At 37.6% G+C, this 19,656-nt stretch overlaps 1 protein-coding gene across 1 annotated transcript in view; it reads right to left on the bottom strand.

The window, feature by feature from the left end:
- Window positions 1–19,656, bottom strand: part of DCAF5 (DDB1 and CUL4 associated factor 5) — a 68,023-nt gene that overhangs the window by 32,656 nt on the left and 15,711 nt on the right. The window contains exons 4-6 of the mRNA XM_057367259.1: window positions 18,001–18,140; window positions 13,647–13,776; window positions 348–561 (exon numbers count right to left, since the gene is read on the bottom strand). Coding sequence (XP_057223242.1) covers window positions 348–561; window positions 13,647–13,776; window positions 18,001–18,140 — 484 coding nt within the window. The remainder of the gene's footprint in view (window positions 1–347; window positions 562–13,646; window positions 13,777–18,000; window positions 18,141–19,656) is intronic.

The following is a 19,656-nucleotide window of genomic DNA, read 5'->3' as shown; positions in this document are numbered from 1 at the left end:
CTACTCCACTCAGTAACAATACTGAAATGCAAGAAAGATGCTTCCTTATCATATGTAGATGAGTATTAACATTGTATTAATTGGACCTAGAAAGCCTCTGCAAATATTTTCTTCTGAATATAATCTTCCCATTAGTATTAGATCACATCGAACAACAGGTAAAACATATCATGTGTTYTGGTATGTTTTCCTTGTTTCACAGTCCATATTGCAAAACCGTTCTGAATAAGCCTGTATGTGTCCTGCTTCCTGTTTTATCTCCCAAATCAGAAAAAAGCCACCCTTGAGATGTTTCCTCAAAGTCATGGAAACTGTGAAGATTTAGGGCAGCATTGCTTGCTCATTACCTGATCACGATCACCTGCAAAACAGCAGCTCTTCATAGTGCAGGAGTTGAAATACCCTTGGTTGTCAAACTGGAAGACAGGCAGGCGGCAGTGGATGTCATAGAGCACCGGGGGAAGGCGCCGACGCAGCGCCAGCAGTTGGGTGCCATTACTGTTGAACCGGACGCTCATGGCACTCTGAAGGGAGAGGTTTCCACCGTAGCGGAGCAGGGAACTGGGAAAAGACAAGAGGGAGCAAGTGAGATGGGCTGTCCATGTGAACTGAACTACCTAAAGACAGAAGCCTCTTTAACCTTACTGAAGCATTTCAAACAAACAAGCCCAGTGAACCATAATCTTATGTAGTTTCTGCTTCAAAGCATCAATTCCTGAAAAAATTTAATATGAAACCTGAATAACAAGCTACCAAAATACTATGACTGTAAAGCCTKCAGAAGAGAAAAGTTAAAGACTGTGAGTAGTTTTGTTAATAACAAATACATTTCCTGCATGGGAGCAAAGTTGGACAGAGCACTCAGCCTTAAAAGGGCTGTCCTTTTACTTCCAGGATGTCTGCCTTTGAGACTGACTCTACCAGCAYTCAGCCCTCTTTGTTAACTGGTTCTTCAATCCAGGGAGGTTTTCACCCCTGCTCTGGCATCGGATGGCATTTTCTCCAAATGCAGATAGGCTGATATTCTCTCACTTCTGCTTCTATTTATATCYCTACAGGGCATTAGAGGATGTTTAAACTCTACAATCAGTTCCAGATGCCTTAAATAAAAGGACATCTTACTAACAAGTTATTGCAAGAAAGGCTAAAATAAGTCACTTAGCTAATCTCAAACTAACTTCATCTAAAAATACTGCCAAGTAGGCAAGACAATTATGCTATCACATGACACCATTACTTAAAACATTCATGTGGCAGAATTAGCTGTTTTCCTTGTCCCACATAAGGCTGTTTGTTCAGAGCTGAAGTATTTCTATCCGTTCTTAYTGACATGTACAAGACAAAACCAAAGGTTCGCAAGTCTCCACGCTCTCTCTTTAAGGAAGTAACAGAAACRGAATTGGTTCCAAAAAGGAGCCTTAAGTTAATGCACACCATAAATGCAACTTGTACAGATTTTCTGTTCTTTTCAAAGACTTCATTCAATCTGTGTAGTTGAAATGACTGTGTATATGGAAAGACAGACAAAGATGGAAGACGTGTTATTCTTTTTTTTGTTCAGTGATCACCAAAAGCAGTACTAGAGCTCAACCTTTTGTTAACAGTTCTGTTTTCAGCAATAACCATCAAATCTTGTTGAGTACTGTGACTTTTATGCCCCTTCCAGAGAAAAAGCATGCCAGTTCAGATTTGTAAATTCTAGAGGGAAGTTTATTCATAGATTTTAATGCATAATACTTTCTGATATAGCCCTTTGCCCCAACAATTGTGAAAAATTAGTCACTTCCCATGGATGGGGAGCCACATTCCATGCAGGTCGAAGCACGCATCATTGCCTGAGATACTGTGAAGTCAAAAACACTATTGTTCTKAAGCCAGAGTTAAACAAAACCAATACAAAATGTAAGACTCTACATAATGAATGTTCTAAAATACACTGCTCTCACAAACACACACTTGGTGAACTGAACAGTCAAAGCCAGGGTGCCACAAAGGCATCAGAAGTCATGTTTTCAAAGCCAACTAATGAATAAGTTCTTCAAGATGGACCCAAAACATCTGTGCACTTCTACCAGCATGAACAGTCCCAGTGTCTCATGTTCTCCTMCACGGCAAAGCTACTGACCTTTTCTTAATAGTGCTCAAGGTAGTTAGTTAAAACATGAGAGAATTTAATACTGTAATCTTAGAGACAAAGATTTATGATCCCTCTCATCAGCCCTAGTTTTTGTTAATTGTTGTTGTTCAAGACCAATAAAGTTCTCAGACAGCTCAAAATACTCAGTCAAGCATTAAAAATCAAAACAAAACAAGAAAACCAAAACACACATGATGTTTTTGCCTCCCTCTCTTCTGATAGGTTTGAGCCAAATTTTTTTCTTATGGAATTTTCCATTTCCTTAAAAAACGTCAAACAAATAAACTAAAATAGCATAAATCTCCCAAAACCCCAACCCAAACAAGACCTCAACAGAAAAAAGACAGAAGAAACAATCCAGATATTCTGGCTAAGATAAGTAAATTTTTAATAAAAATACATGAATTGTCCAACAGGAATAAGAAGGTTGTAACAAATATGCACCAACTAGACCATGTTGAGCAGCAGCCACTGCTGCACCAGGATTATGCTCCCCTCTTCATCACCAGTTCTCCTCCTTGATCCAAACCTCAAATTAGAATTCTCTCCTGCCTACAAGTGAGTGAGCCTACCAGATGCCCCACTCTTTCAAGTCTTCAAGCAAAGTTTCCATGGTTACTATTATTATGCTCTGCCCAAAATAATTTGAGATTCTATTTTATAGCAATAGGAATGCACTGTTGAAGTAGCTTCCGTTGTGCTTACAGATGTTTTGTTAAGCTCCTATAGCAAAGGTACCAAAGCAAACACCTCCYGGAGCTGAACTCAATATCGTGTTGTAGTAACTTTAGTGCAGCAAAGCTCTAAAAGAATATTAAAGGGAGCAAGAGAGACTAGAACTTCAGAAAAATTATCATATACACACATGAAAAGTCTACAATTAAGGAGCTGCATAATTAATGCTCCTCAAAAGATCCAAAACTTTGCCTGCCTCAGAACCTCACTCCACACAATTCAACCTGTAATGGAAATACAGGTCCTGCTGCAGTTTTTTAAACATTTGGCTCAGGGGAAAAAAAAAAGGAAACTAACAAAAAACCAAATTCACCCTCCCTACTAACAAAAGAAACAGTGAGCTAGTTTGGCTGATACAAAAAGAAATACTAAAATAGCTGTTTGCAATTCATTTATAATGTAAGAATAACTTTCCCCACATGCCTCAATTCTGGCCCCAAAAGTCAGACACTACAGCTCCAAGTGCAGCATTTTGCTGTACTAATCACAAGACAGAGGTTTTCTGGTTTTCCCCACCCTCCTGGGTCCTGATTGCTTCTTCTCTACACGGTGTTTTCCTTTAACAAACTCTGAAAAGAGGCAGCAGGTAGTCAGGYGGGGATGAGGGGAACAAACTGACACACAGCCCCACTGAACATCCACTTCCTGATCCAAAGAGAGGAAAAATATTTGCTTGTCCTCTCTCCTCCTAGAACAGAACACCTGAGAGATACGYTCACAAATAGGAGGAGATGTCTATGGAAGAGTAGCAGCTCATGGCTCTGTCTTGGTGGCAGAAACTTGCTCACCTAGTTCACAAATAGAGGACATATAAAGGATTTGAGAAATGTCTCTTCCTCTGCCGCATATTGTCGGCAGTGCACATGATACCAGTATTGAGAACTGAGGAACCCCATGACTTCGATATCATCCATCATAAATTTTTTGTTGACTATGGTATAACCATTTTAGGAGAAAAATAATAATTGCCTGAGATGCCTTCTAGAGCATCTGTCTCCATAAAAATTGCAGGAAWAAAAGCAGTCAGCCCTCTCCAAGAAAGAAGCCAGCAGAAGTTATTTTTTACAGTATTAAACTGCTRCTAACACTCATTAGTACTAAAGAGGATGTCTGAACCAAGAAGCTCTAAAGATCTTCAAACAAATCAGAATCAGAGCTTTTACACTTCCTTTTTTTKGGGGGGTGGAAAGGGGAGAAGAAGAAAAGTGCTGTGTTTAAGCATGTTCAAGTGACTATCTCTACTTTCCCAATTGCACCAAGGTGTTGCTGTGTACCTTTAGTCAGTAYTACTTTTAGATTTTTTCACACTGGATTATGTGGGGCAGTGTAGACATGTTTGGATATGTTGCTCATGTTGGAACTGCCACTTCTGCCTGCCCCTTGCTACATGCACTAACAAAGGAATTTCAGATGCAACACCTTGCTGCCATTACTAAAAAGTTTACCGGTGCAGAATGCCAGAAGCAATGCTCTCATCTTGAAGACACAGACCATGAGAGCTAGTGAGAAATCTGAAGGCAATCCTAAAAGGATACTTCTGAACAAGATGAGTGCCCTTTCTGCCAGAGGCATCATTTTTATGAATCCAGAGCCAGACTACTSGGATTTACTCTGCTTCCAAATTTGGCTCACCCAGACAGCTGTGGAATGCTGATGTTGCCTACCAGCTCTGGAAGCAATACAGAGAGAGACACATGCACTTCTGAGTTTTTCTAAAAGTCATACTATATGATTAAGAGAAATATTTAATCCACAGATGGAACATCACAATCCAAACATACATGCTGGAGCTGGAGGGAGGCTGAGGAGGGAGAGAATGGACAATTATCTGCAATRTGGTCATTTCCGTAGCTGGATACGCTGCACACAGGCAGCAGGCAAGGGCTAACTAAATACCAGCTCAGCCAAACAATGGAAGGCTTTCAATCCACAAGTAGCACCACTAACATAAATAAATTGGTTTCTACTGCCAGTTAGTGGGGTAAGGAAAGAAGTAGTATCACTGCATTGCAGTACAGACACTGTCCTAGGGAAATGGGTTTCATTTAATAGGGGAAAAAAAAAGAATTAAGCAAAGGAAAAATGTTGGTATCATAAACAGCAGTGAGTGAGACAAATTGAATGAAAGAATGACCTTAAAAGGAAAGAATGAACTGAATGCTCGTAACTAATACACACCATTGCACACAACTGTGTTTGTCAGCAATTCTGTAACCACAAAATTGAGAAACTTTTAACTGTGCAAAAAGAACTGGAATGAAACTTGGCAAACAGAATTTTGGCCTTGAAAACTGCAGAAAAGTTTGGGGGTTTATTTGAAAGAAAATTATCGTGTAYTTAAAAAGAAGCAATTCGTATATTGTCTGAAGCAAACAATTAGAACCAAATTAACCAATAACAGAAAAGTCAGCACAATATCAATAATCATGCAGACCTTTTTTTAAGTAGATTAAGAGACCCAAAAATCTCAAGGCAGTTTCTTTGAAAAGCAGAAGAATTGTGTCAGTGTATGGCATTTCACCATAAGTATTATAAGTGCTTATAAATGTGAAGGAAGTCCATCAGTGTCTTAAAAGGAATACAAGYCATATTCAAGATTTTATTATTTTTCAGAAATCAGTTCATTTTTCTAAATTCTATCATCACTACTTCTGATTATTGCACTACCTTTACAAGAACTATCTCCAAGGATCCTTACCAGGAAATAAAGGGTATTTGCTTAGACATTAAACAACAACCAAATAAAACAAAGGCTGCCCATTGTTAGCAAAATTAAACATCTTTGTTTTCCTTCAAAAAGAAAAAACAACTAAAATCAATTCCATCTACAACTATGAATTAAGTTGAAWGTACAGAATTCAGGGTGAAGATTCTGCATGTTCAAGAATATGACTTTTTTGCTGTTTATTGTTAGGGTCAGAAACATGTAAACTAGAACAAAAAGGAATCTCCCCATCATTAATGAAATTTCATGCATGGCAAACTTTAAGGTGAAAGAAGCTTTGCTGTTCCCTCCAAACCATGAGGGCAATATTTAATTTTTTTTAATAAGTGAGATTCTTATCTGATAACTGACTTCAGAAACTAGAGCCTTAAAAACATCAAACATCACCATTTATGTACCCAGAGCAACCTGAGAAGGTAGCAGCAAAGGCTTGCCTGGTTTGGCCCTTGTTACCTAACTGAATCACTGAATGAAAATGTTGTTCCATCAGTGATCTCAGGCAGTTCTCCAGAAAGCATCATGTTTTCCCATATTCTGCCTTTATTCACAGGAAAATAATTCTATAATTTAAGTATTTCGAGAAAGATGGCAAGAGCAGAGGCGTAAAGTATACTAAACTCTCCCCCTCATCTGTATTACTTTTATCCTCTCAGGATTTAAGGCTTACCTCTGTCATTACAAAGATTGAACAGCAGCAAATGACAACAAGCAAAAATAACCCCATTTGTCTGAATGTTTCATATCCCCCTCCAGCTCAAGCCAAGGTTTGTTTTGTTCTTACTACAGACCTGTTCCCAAACATTCTCCTGCCCTAGGCTTGCCCTCACTACAGATCAGGCACAAGTGTCCTATTCTCACTCTCTGCTTGAATCATGTAGGTGCTACTGTAATGTAAGTAATAAATGTGATCTAGAAGGCAGGCAATTCATTTTTGAGGGGAAAAATAACAACCAACAAAAAACCCCCAATCAACCACAAAAAATTGACCCAGATAAAAAAAAAAGAAACTAGAGAATACAATGTAAAAAGCAACCCTCCCGAAGCCACAAGAAAACTAGCTGAAACACCTGATTGTTTCCATCCTTTTCTAATCCCTAAAGTCTCTGATCAGAGTCCATTATTCAGCCTGTTCAGAAATAGTACCTTGTAGGATGGAGTACAGACTGTGACACAGAACACTTCTCAGCTAAATCCAGCAAAACACATGGAGCAGGTTCCATCAGATAACCAGACAGAGGAGATGCAAATACAGCCAGACATGGCATGGGAAGATGACCTTTAGGCCAAATGAAGGAACAGGACCCGTTCCCAAAGTGAAGCATTCACCAAAGTGGTTACAACACAAACAATATGGATATCAGAGAATGCTACCTCAGAAAAATAATGAATGTAAAAGCTGGCAATTCCTCCGGAACAATGAATCCATTTTCATACCTTAGTGTCTTATGCAAAATCAGTCCCATGTCAATACTGCAATCCTACTATACATTTTTTCCTACACTGTGCTTCAATTGTAGTCYTGCATTAGGAAAGCTACAGACCTCTTCTTTATCCCTTAAAATATATACACTCACTTCCTTTCTTTTCTCTAGAGAAGCAGCATGAATTTTTAATTTACAAGTGCTACACAAGCAGAAATTAAAATCACAGCAACAAGAAAGTAGGCCTTTCTTTGGTCAGGAAAGCTGGGAAGATCCAAAATGCACCTGCAGTAGAAGAGTCCAGTCTCAAATTAGTAAAGCTTTTGCATCTAGTAGGTAAAAGACAAATATAAATTTTCATGTAAAGCAATGTGAATGCAACTGCACACATAACTTTGGACTCATCACATTGGTTCCACCACAGTTTCCCCTGAAGTGATGTTTTAAAGACTAACTCCCATGTCTTACAATAGGGTTAAACTATCATTTCAGATGTTCTCATAGCAAATGCACTAAGGGGATTTCTCCTTTGATTTCAGCCACCAGTATTTTTTTAAATTTTCCTCTTTGTTAAAAAACAAAAGAAGTTTCTTTTAATTCTTTCCATATTAAATGGAGGTATAGAGGTGATTAGGGGAAGACTTAGATGATTACAAAGCTATTCTCTTAAGAAAGCAGGCTACAAAAGCCCATTAAATCTGAGCTTCTTTTGAACACAAGATACTTTTYTAATTTGCATTGCAAGGACAACACTTTGCACTTTAAACTCTTGCTTTACGAAGACCTGKGTGCTAAAGTATTTCAAAGCTAACAAAAAGATTAAGCATCATAAGGCTTTTGAAGTAGGCAGGTTTTCCTTTTCTTGTTAGAGGAAAAACCGAGGGCAAGAAAGGTCAAACAACAGACCTAACCAACACTGTAAAACAAAACCAGGTTTCCTGACTTATTTACAGTTACACACACTGTTGAAAATTTAAAGCCTGAATAGCACCTCTGCTTTTAGGAGCAAGCTGGATCCCACAGAGCAAAGGGACAGTATCGAGTTTAAAGTGCCTGTGAGAATCAAACAAGGGCTAATGTGAGGATGCTGACAGGTGTGAAAAGTTTCATTTTCACATCAGAAAATCCCTGTGCATATGAGGGAGGCCAATCAAGACAGGAGAGGCTGAACAGAAGAAAGACCACAGCCCTATCTGAGAACAACAAAGAATTACAAGTTGAGCTTCTAACAACACATTTATTACACCATTTGAACCTCAGTTCTCCAAAATTCAGTTGTGTGTCTGAWCAACAAACCCAGGGATGCTAGAGGAAAGTTAAAAATCTTTCTAAATACACTCCATAAAGGAAGGATACCAGCCAAAACACCTAAAGCTAAGCTAAACCCTCTATCCCAAGAGGGCTGACAAGGTCATGCAYAAAGCAGGACTGCAAATGAAATATGGAGTGTGTACATCTAAAACAGAAGCTAAGAGAGAGGGCCCTTCCTACAGTACTGTCCCAGTAAATTCTGCAATAAGGACAAGGCATAAGGGTGGGAAAAAGAGACTACAGTACCTGTTTCACGCTCTGAAATACCAGGCAGCATTTGGCAGACTTGCACACTTAAGTGTTTCCAGACTATCTATTAGCTGGTGCTCATGCCAGCAACAGAAAAGATTACTTGCTTAAGAACAAAAACAAATTAACAATAAATTCACTGATTTACRTATTTCAAAATTTTAGGCTTCTGTCTTTAAAGAAAAGAAAAGGAATAAAGAACGACCACAGAAAAAGTCTCCACATGCAGGAAAGTCATCAACATGACTAAAGCCTTAATCTCTCTTTGCCCAAAGTAAAAAAAGCAGCTCATTTACAAGTACTCCCTKTTTTTCCTACAGTGAAAAGTAAAAAGGAAAGGCAAAGGAGTTTACCTTAGATATTTYTAACCCTAAAGAAGTCATTGATTTCGTCTAAATTTGTGGCAAATATTTCTGAGATTTATTTATGTTTATAATCAGGAAATCAAAGCCAAAAACCATCCAAAAAGTATTACTCCCGTAGGTGCCATTACCATACAAAACGTTCCTTCAACATAACCCAAGGATTTCCAGAATAATCCAATCCCGATGAACTAAAGCAATAATCGGTTCATTTCCTATCACATGAAAGGAAACTTTTGAGAAATAATGGAAGACAAATGGCGGGGGGGGAAGTATCTACATTTAGGTTCAGTGTAATTTGGGGCAAATATGCCAATTTAGGTATGGTTAGGAGATCTTCACATTCTAAGCTGAAAAACTGATCAGTTGAGCTGCCTCAGTAGCACAGAAGTGTAACAGATGAAGATGGTACATGTGTGGGATGAGTTCTATTTCCTGAACTGCAAGAGAAGACAAATAGTTATCTGAACTATTTGAGGTGGTGTGGTTGACCCATACTGGTGAGTTCCAAAATAGCACTTAAAATTTCTTCTACTGTAACTTAGCTAAATGGATTACTTTAAGCAGCATCAAGCCAGTCAAAATTCACAATAAATTATTCCATTGGGAAGAAAAAGGAATTGTAAGCCTGACAGTAAACAAGTGGTTGCCAAGATACACACATTTCTCCTGCAATTTTTAATACAGTGCTCTGCTCAGAGCAGGTCTCCAAACAGAAAGATGCGGCACACTTCTACTGCACCAAAATAATTTAAACAGGTATTTGCCAATTCAGTGAYGTAGTAAGCTCTTCCACCTGCAGGGGCTTTGGGAATCCCAAAGCATTCACACTGAAAGTGACAGGAATCAAATTCTTTCCTTCACATGAAAAGCGAAAATGCAAAACAGTCAATGTAAAACCTTAATATCCTCACACTATTCCTGCCATCATAGCTGAGGTTACATAGTCTTTGTTTGAAATACATATATATGTACTCTAATTTGCTGAGTTGTCCCCAGCAATTCTGTAATAATACATATGTGSAATATATATATTATTGTAAATAGTTTAAGAAGCACAGACCGGCCTTTTTATTTTCTTCAAAAAAGGCACAGCTTTCAGACCCCATCTAGTGGTGTGAATGCCTTACAGCAGCCTCCTCAATCAAAAGCACATTTAAAGCTTTTCAATGCACGGTTTTTAAAAAATAAACAATACAGACGGTTTCAGTTTAAAGTCCACCTGAAAGTATAGAAATACTTATATATCTAAAAATAGAAAAATAAGAGTTGCAGAATCACTAGACAACTGGTAATCATGCGGGAATTRTATTAGTTCTATATTAATAGCACTTTATATGCTATTTTTGAGGAGCCAACCCACCACATTTAGATCTCATTAATATACTGAGATAGAAGGAGAGAATCTCAATTGTTGCATTAAATCTGAGACAGAAGAGATATCAAGCTGTGAATGAACTTTGGGAAAAAGCAAAATGAATCCGCCTCTGTATCCTGACTCAAGTCAGCAAGACTAATCAAATTATGACTATTTGAAGTGAGCTAAACTTTCCACAATTCAGAGCTGTGCAACTGTCTCTAAATTTCACCATGATGCCAAGAAATTCTGGCTTTTCAATTACCTCTTTCATTGTAGCAGCCAAGCAAAAAGTACTCCCAGCTTCCAATTAGAAAGTTAACCACTTCCACAGCATATGAATAAAATCTACTCATAATCAGGACTATTTTCCTAGCCCTAAAAGTAGACAAGTAAAAATTTTTAGAGGTGTTTAATGTTGCCTGACTAAAGAAGTGGACAAAACTGACTTTCCTGGCTGGAGGCACGCAACAGCAAGGTGAGACAAAATCTCCTGGAACCCAACTGGAGAAGAGCCACATATTTTGAAGAAAAATACTCTCGTAAAAATCTTCAGATTTATAAGTAGATGCAGTTAATTTGGTCCTGAMAAGTAGTGGAATCTATATCTGAATTCTCTAACCTACAAGGACATCACTGCTCTCTTCAGTATTTTGAAAATGTAGAAATATTAGTTTAAAACTACGCAATCAGCCATACTCCACTGACTGACATACAAGCTCAGAAGTTAAAAGCACACCTCCACTTTTCTGACAGTCCATTATCAAGCTGAAACAGAGTAAAAGGAAAACTATACTTCACCTAAGGAGTCTCTGCTGATTAAAACCAGAAATTCAGCATTAAGCCTGATCCCCTTAAAATGAGTAAAGGCCAGCCAAAAACTGTGGGTTTTATCAAACYTCACCCATATCTGTAAAACGTCTGTTGGCTGCAATACATGTTATGTGAAGGTATTGCTAACTACTGCTACTGGCCACAAACAGCTAGTCTTTGGAATTTCATTTGCTGGACACTTTGCAGATGAGCAGCAGTGGGATTCCCYAGAGCAGCCTCGAGTTATGAAGCAAACCAAGTAGTGCCTGCATGTTACTCTGCCTCTGTGTGAGAACTGACAGTAGTTGGGAAATGAATTTTACAAGAAGTGTTATACCAGCAGTGAATTATTAGCTACGTGTAACCACATCAGCTGTCTCATATTGGAAGAGTGCTGCCATCCAGCTTAACCCACTGGAAGTTAAAATTTTGGCAATCCACAGAAAACATTTAAAAGTATCTACACTTCTTCCCCTTCTTTCTACCCACTCAACTGCTAATCAAAACCCCATTACCACACATTGTGACAAAACAAAGTTTACCTGAGCTACTACTTTGTATAAGCACTACAGGTAGAATGACAGGACTGAAAAACTCCCACAATGGCCACAGTGTTAKGATGGACTACATCAATACTGAAAGAAAAGAGGAATTTCCCTTGARAGTGTAAGGCATAAAAATCCCTCACAGGTGAATGTCACATGCATGTAATGTAAAATGTAGACTAGGGAAGGAATAGACAGATCTAGCAATTTTTTACTGTAGTTACTTATATATTGTGCTATTCAACAATCCCAGCAAGGATTCAACAATCAAACAAATACTTCTATATCATGTCCCTAAAAAAACACACTATTCCTTCATCTTTCCTACACTTCAGTATTACATTTTCTTAGATACCAATGACAGTATAAAAGAGCTACAAACCAGTAGGGAAGCACGGATTTCCACCATTAGCAGACTTCTTTGAYGATGAGAAAAGCATCTGATGCAGTAGCTCTTCTTTGCTGTGCTAGTGGTATGCTTACACAGGCAGCTTCCTGTTTATCCCTAGATTATGAAGAATTTCAGGGCTGTTTAACCCAGTCTGCCTATAAAATACACCAACCAAAATGCGTTTGGCACACATCTTACCTGCAACTATAGCAACTTTTATTATAAAGAAGAATATGGAAAATATCCATAAACTCCCTCACATACTAACTTCAGTTTTATTCAGTCTATCACAAGTACTTACAGCATTATCTGGATTACTTTAACAAAAACTAGTTTTTCCCCCTGATAATTAAGTGTATTTTCCCTAGAAGAGAGTGTAACACACCAAAACAAACAGATGGAAGTGTAAATTCTAGCTTCCACTTTCTCACTGGAATGAGGATTATATCTTAACTSATCTCAAAATTAATAATTTTTTTCCCCATAAGACAAAGTAAACTGGCCACAAATACATTAAAAAAAAAGTTCCAGCTTTCTAGATTAGTATATTATATCTAGAGAGACAAGTAGAAGTTTTGGCAAATTCTCTGTTACTTTAAAAGGACTAAAAATCCAGCTTARTTTTTTTAAATATGAGAGACTCTGGCTTTGGCAGCCCACTAGCAGGACACAGATCATTCTGAAGAGTCTTCTTTCCTGAGAGTTTCACTGGAAAAAAAACTTGCAGTGGAGTGCTTTAGAGCCATTTTCTTTTCCTAAGCCAAGCATACCATTCTCCCCCTGTTTTGGGCACATATCTGATCAGGCAAAGGAGAAGAGCTATGGCTGTCCCAGAAAAATGGTAGCTGAAAGCAGGTTTAACACTTGCATTCATTTATGTTACACCTGGCATCCAACCAGATTCAACCCACCACAGATTATTATAATGAACAAAAGAACATTCAAATTCTGAAAGACTGAAAAAGCTTAATCTGTCATGCATGCCAAAATCTGGTATTGGACATTGCACACATCCACTTTAGAACCCAGTTTAACCATACTTCAAGCTGCAACCTAATTCTCTTCATTCGTTCTTAAGTCTATGCAAATCTGGAAGCATGTTACACAGCCAAATGATTATACTGATGTCTGTAACACTCAGGAAGTCATGCAAAACTCATAAGCACTGAGTAAAAAGCTGCTTTGACCACAGTCTCTAGTCAGTCACTAGAAACTGAGTCTAGCAAAAACAAACTGTAAAACAGGTAATGCTCTCCACAGCTTCTTCCAGTAGTAGCAAGACACTGCTAAATATGAGAACTTGACATAGCAATCCAAGTTAATTTGCAGTGGTGAGATCAGGCAGGCTTTGAAAAAATCACTTACCTTAACACTGAAGATCTATCCCCACTTCAAATCAATTTAGATCATAAGTATGAAGAAGAATATTAATTATGAAAAATAATTGATTAGCAACATTACTGTTAACTTTGTTCTGCATCTTTTTCTACTATCATAAATTCTGACTTAAATAAAAAAAAAAAAAAAAATGAAGCAGCATGCAATCACCTCCCACAGGAAAGAAATAGTACAGCATAAAACAAGGACAGCCAGATCATACCTCTGAGGTTTGCGAATATCCCAGAGACCCACACCTTCCTTAGAGTTGGCGGTAGCCAGTAATCTGGGTTCTACTGGATTAAACATCACACTGTGAAAGGCTGATGGGTAGTGTGCCAAGCAGAAGGGCTCTGTTAAAAAAGTTTAAATTTCAGGCATAAGAAAAAACAATGCATACAACTGTTCAATGCAAAGAGTTTGGCAGCTGAATATGGAAACAGCATTAACAAGATCTGAAGATATGGAGACATGTTCAAACCACTTCTCAAGATGACACATCCAAAGCAATATAAAACCTAAAGTTTTAAAATCCACCCACGCGTACATTAATTCTGCCTAAAAATGGAAAAGGACGCATAATTTCAAGACACCATTTGGCTAATGGAAGGTTATCAGAGTTTATAATTAGTTATTCAAAGATCAGATACTTGAATCTTCTTAAGGTTCATGACCAAATACTCATCTGATAAGGACTATACATRGACTGGCTTCTGAAGGCTTCCTAGGTATATATGCCTCAGAGTTTCCACAGCTACTGATGATTACCCAAACCATAAATGTAGCAGCAATTGCTTGTAAGGGGGAATACTATCACAAGAAGTGAAATAAATTTGTATGAAACTCAGCTCAGAGCAAGCTGCTAATGCTGGGGAAAAGAAGCCTACCACCTCTTAAGTGGTGTACAAGCAGACAAGAATGGTGTTCCACTTGCATAAAAAAATGCTAACTGTTAGCTCTTGATGCTCACTTACAGAATGTATTCTCAGACTCTCCCTTTCATAAGACTCTTTTTGGACTGCTACTCTGCCTTATTCATTCCATCAAAATACTGTCTCCATGAAGAGCAGGGAAAAGTCTTGACTCTGTTACCTTCCTCTGTTCCTGTGAGCTTTACAGCTTTAGGCGCAATCTAATTCTCTTCCCTGTGTGTCTCTTTTGTGGCATGCTGCCTGTCTTTCAATCAACTAAGAAATCAGAATCAAAGCCTGTTTTGAGCCAGGGATTATTCCAGACTTTCTCATTCACTGTTGGCTTTGCTGCAGCTCTTGTGTTGCTCACACCCTTGGGAGACAGTTACTGCCCCCATGTGAGCCACCATGTGAAGCACCCACAGCCTCACAAGCACCTCCAAAAATATGTAATTTTCTTTCCTCATACCCTTCATTACCAAATACAAAACATGGTTAAACAGAAAACCCTCTCAAATTCCCAGTACCTAATGAAATTACTGCCCATCAAGCAACTGAGACAGAACTAACRTTTACTCGTCTTGACCCATTTGCATCCTCCTCTAAGGCTCTATTACAAGGTTTTTTCATACAGGGACCTCCCTTTTTAGCATTTATTTAACACTGGTGAAAACAAAGGTTTCTGACCACAGATGAAGCTCCATGGTGTTATTCATTGTCATAGGAGTCAGAGGTAAAAAGAAGAAAAGAAGCCAACTTTTGTTCTGCCAGTCTGCCCAAAGGCTTTAGAAACTGCTGTTGGTCTGCCAGCAGCTCCAAATAAGGTTTAACACCAAAAGTGACCTTCTATATTTGCATCATCAAATCAGAATCCTGCTGGGACATAAGAGGCTGTGTTATTAAAATGGCAGCCCCCACTGAGAAGCAAAGGCCTACATTAGCTGAGCGGAGAGACAAAGATCAGATTGCGAAATAAAGCAGCTGGGTTTTAAAATAAATATTTTGTGTATATTTCCTTAGTCAAACCATTGCCACTAATTACTGGTGCTTTCCTTCACACCTTTATTACAAATAAACTGGCACAACAGTTTTCTTCTAAGATATCAAAAATTGCCTTTCAGCCTGTCAAACTGAGATTACAGTAGCTAAACTMATGAGGCACTAAGAAATTTTAATGAAAAGTAGGGGTATTATTTTTCTATTGTTCTTTATGCTCATTCACAATTGTAGCTCTTATACACTGGAGTATGAACATGTTTCTCAAGGGAGCAGCTCAACACCATCTTCAATACAAATTMTAAGTAGGTTGATAAAAATTACAGCATAAATCACTCAGCAGTGAAAGACAGGAAGAAACAGAAGGTTCGTCAGCTTCTTTTAATGCACTGTTTAAACCAAGAGGTTATTTGCAAAACTTTAATAAACTGGTCACTTAGAGTGACTAACTATACTCGCACTAGCAGGCAGTGCCTATTCCCATGAAAATACCATTGGTGACAAGGGCATTACCTGAGTGACAAGCATTACATTGCAGTAAACGTTGTCAGGGCTCACATATAAATGCTGACTCAGGACTCTTATATAAGCCCTTTCTTTTAAATTCAGAGAACCTAAAACATAACTCCAAAAAGCCCAAAATTACTACAGAGACCATGTTTTCACACCATTTTCACTGGTGCAGCAATCTCATTCGAAATCTCAGCAACAGTAAAAGCTGCAACAAGGTTTAACTACAACAAAGAAGGACAAAGTTAATTTCATATAATTTCAGAAASTCAGATCAAATGATACTGAGCAGCTTCATACAGATGCRTTTAAATATCTAGTCCTCACAGCTGTTGACATTCACTGTCAGCGCCAGGTAATTCTCCTAACAGAGAGAGACCTTTATGGTGGGGATTTCAGGACATGGCAATAAAGAAACATTTAGCGATTTTCAATTTGGAAGCCATATTCAATGCCTAGTCATACCATTTGTATGTTACAAAGACATAAAAAAAGGGATGAAGTGACCCTTGGATTTTCCAAAAGTAAAATATTCACATCAGAGTAATTTAATCTCTTACTTTAATAGAGTAACTGACCTTTTATACAGGAGAAAAGTGGTAGATGTAATGAGGACTAAATTCACTTCTGGGTAGTATCAAGTTTAGCTGCAGGCAGTTGGGATTAGCAAAGGGAGTKGCAGAGAGTGAGAAATCAGCTAAAGGGAAGACGATAGTTCACTGTGCTATAAGAAACTTATCAGTGAGAGGGGTGTTATTGACGAGTTCGTCAAAGAGGCAGAATAGACAATATAGATATTTTTATTGAAGTCTATAATATATATATATCAAGTGTGTGCATTGTTTTTCAGAATATTTTATAAAATTACTATATGGAAAAGAGTTAGGGGTTAATACAAYGGTGCCAGAGAACTGCACAAAATTGGTCGCGGTGCTAGTATGTTTAATTTTTATTTATACTTATACAAAAGTAATATGCCTGGGGTAGGGAGGATATCTATAAGCAATCTATTATGAGTATTCTGGTGAGGCTTGTCAAGAAAGATCTGGTTACTGATGTTCAATAAAGCCCTCAGGATACCAGAGGGCTTAAAAGATTCCTGTGAAACTATAAAGTACGTCTTACTTCAGCTTTCATTTCCAAGTCAAAAAAGAGACAGAATTAYAGTCTAGAAAAGTGATCAAATTCACTAGGCATGGAAAAAAGATAATTCAGTCAAAACATCAGCTTTGATCCAACAACAAATGTGTACAAAATACATTAAGCTGGATTTCAGTGCCATGAACAATCTTCCTGTAAGACCAGTAGAAATTACTGATAATTGCATTTAAACAGCTTACAAAAAAAGATGAACACTTATTTTAGCTCTGGATGAAGGGAACCATATTCTGCATCCTGCAGATTGCTCAGTGTTCTTTAGAATGAGGTAAACCTGAAGGTTCATTTACTTAACTATTACCTGAGTATTCATATATTGAAATTCAGTTACTGAGGTATTTCTCTCCAATTTATGTAACTACAGTTTTAAACTGAGATTCTTCAGCCTTAAAACTGCAGCTGTGAAAAAACACAGCTTACAGTGTTTTGAGAAGCTGCAGGTTTGTTACCTAGATCAACAGTATTCACTTCTGTTCCAGAAAACAAAGATTGAAGTAATAATTCAACCTCCCTTTTATGACCTAAGTTTCCATACAACCAGCAAACACTATGCATAACTGTCTCAGGGTTGAAGGAAGTATATAAATAGCTTTGGAAACTATTCAAATCAAAATAACCGTTTTCTAAACATCAAACTTACTTTTTTTCACCCCAGGCTATAGAAAAAAAAAAACATAAACACATTCCAAATTGATTGCAAGTTTGCTAAGATGATGTCATTGAAGAAACATTCCCTCCACTGCCCCTTTACTCAAGTTAAAACCTATTCATACCAAGTTCTATGCTAGTCTGCACTATAGGCTGGTACTTTATAAAGTCATTTTAGACAGTAACACTGAACAGTAAAGACCAGTGCTTGCCAATCACTGGCCAAAAGAACTATGCCTCACTTTCAACCTTCTCCAAGACTCACTGTCTCAACCAGAAAAACATAACTTTTCTTTTCCTTGGCTTGCATGAATTCTTCCTAAATCAATTACCTTTTCCTTCTACAGATCTTACCTCCATGGGAAGACTCTCGGATGTCCCAGATAAGAACCCGGCCATCATCTGATGAACTAGCAAAGATGTTGTCATTTACTGGACTCACTGAAAGGCCATACACTGCATCTTCATGAGCAAATACATCCAAAGTCTCAGTGCTGCAAAAGAGATACAAYGCAATCATTCTTCCTTATTTTGCTGTTGTTTTAAAATGCAAACTATTTACAGCTTTATATACCTAGTAATACTCAGTGACAAAGTTCTGTAACTTCTTAAGAAGACCCTTAATTAGCGTAAAAATCCAAAATGCCCCTGTACAGTGACATACTATGAGGAAAAATATCTCTCAAACTAAAATCCCAACCTTAAAAGCTTCAGAGACTGCAAAATGCTCTGGAACACATGTTGTATTACATTAGGTTTGGGAGGAGGTAATGGAAAAGGGAAAGAAGCCTTGGGGTCTCTGGAGTAAATTTTTACTATGTAATGTAAAAAGAAAACAAGACGGGAGTTAATTGTTTAATACAGGTTTCTGTTTTGTCCAAAACTTCAATTGAAGCTCCCATAAGAGTAATTTTCCAGAGGGCTTTTTCAGTAAGTGTTCTTTGTTTTTCAGGATAGACCAGACCTATACCTTGCAATGTAGAAAGAGCAGCAAAAAGCCAACAGAATAAAAATATTTTCCCCAAAAGTACCTGGACTTCAGCCATTTCACTGCTATAAAAAAGCACATTCTCTATTCTTTTCCCAACATTTCAGATMATTTAAAAAACAGGAAATAGTATTATGAAGAGGCCAAAAGCTGAAATACTAAATCAGAAGATTCTAGGACTGTTTTATTTCTTTTCAGAAGACCCTTTATTTCTTTGGGGAATAAACTTCGTATACAACCCCTATATCTCGCAGAAGCTCCACCAAAGAGATCCCACATAAAATSAGCATTTTGCTCACACGGCAGTTGATGGTCTGAGTGGAAGATCTACTAATGCCATCTCAGGGACCATTAATAAAAAAGGGGGGAAAAACAGTAACAGAAAAAGSCATTTAAAGTTATGAAAACGCAGTTGACAGACCTAGTGTTATCATTAAAAAGAGATTAATTTTCCATAGAAATCAATCAGAATTCAGTGTGTCAGACTACTAAGATTTCTTTTAGAAGATTACACAAAATAGCCTTAGAGGAATGAATTCTGTATGGATTACAACTGGACTTAGCATACCTAAAAAATTAAAAACCTGCTAACAAAAGCACATTAAAAATACTTACATATAAAAAAAGACTTGTTAAAACATCTAGACCAGACACAGCAGGAARAACTGTTTTATATAGACAAGTTAAAATTACAAAGATCTTGTAGAAGCTTAAAAGTCAGAACACAATAAACACCAGCATCTAAAATTGAGTTCTACATTTAATTAAAACAAGAATAACAAAACAACGAACAAAAAGCTTTCCCAAAACCAAACACCCCTTCCAAAAAAAAAAAGAAAAACAACAAAAACCACCCCTCCCAAAAGTCCTAAAATGTTAAAACCAAAACAAAAAAAAACTCAAAACCTAAGCACTAAACAACATGATATTCCTGAGAAAGCATCAGAACATAAGACAAAGTCACTTTTGCCCAGCTTGCATGTAAGCTTTATGCAAGAAGCAAACATAAGGGCTGATGTAAG

The sequence above is a fragment of the Malurus melanocephalus genome, unplaced genomic scaffold (genome assembly GCF_030028575.1).
Source record: "Malurus melanocephalus ecotype Western Australia unplaced genomic scaffold, MMel_1.1 scaffold_2, whole genome shotgun sequence".
NCBI lineage: Eukaryota > Metazoa > Chordata > Aves > Passeriformes > Maluridae > Malurus > Malurus melanocephalus.
The sequence above is the reverse complement of the archived record's forward strand: the minus strand, read 5'-3'. Positions and strand labels throughout refer to the sequence as shown.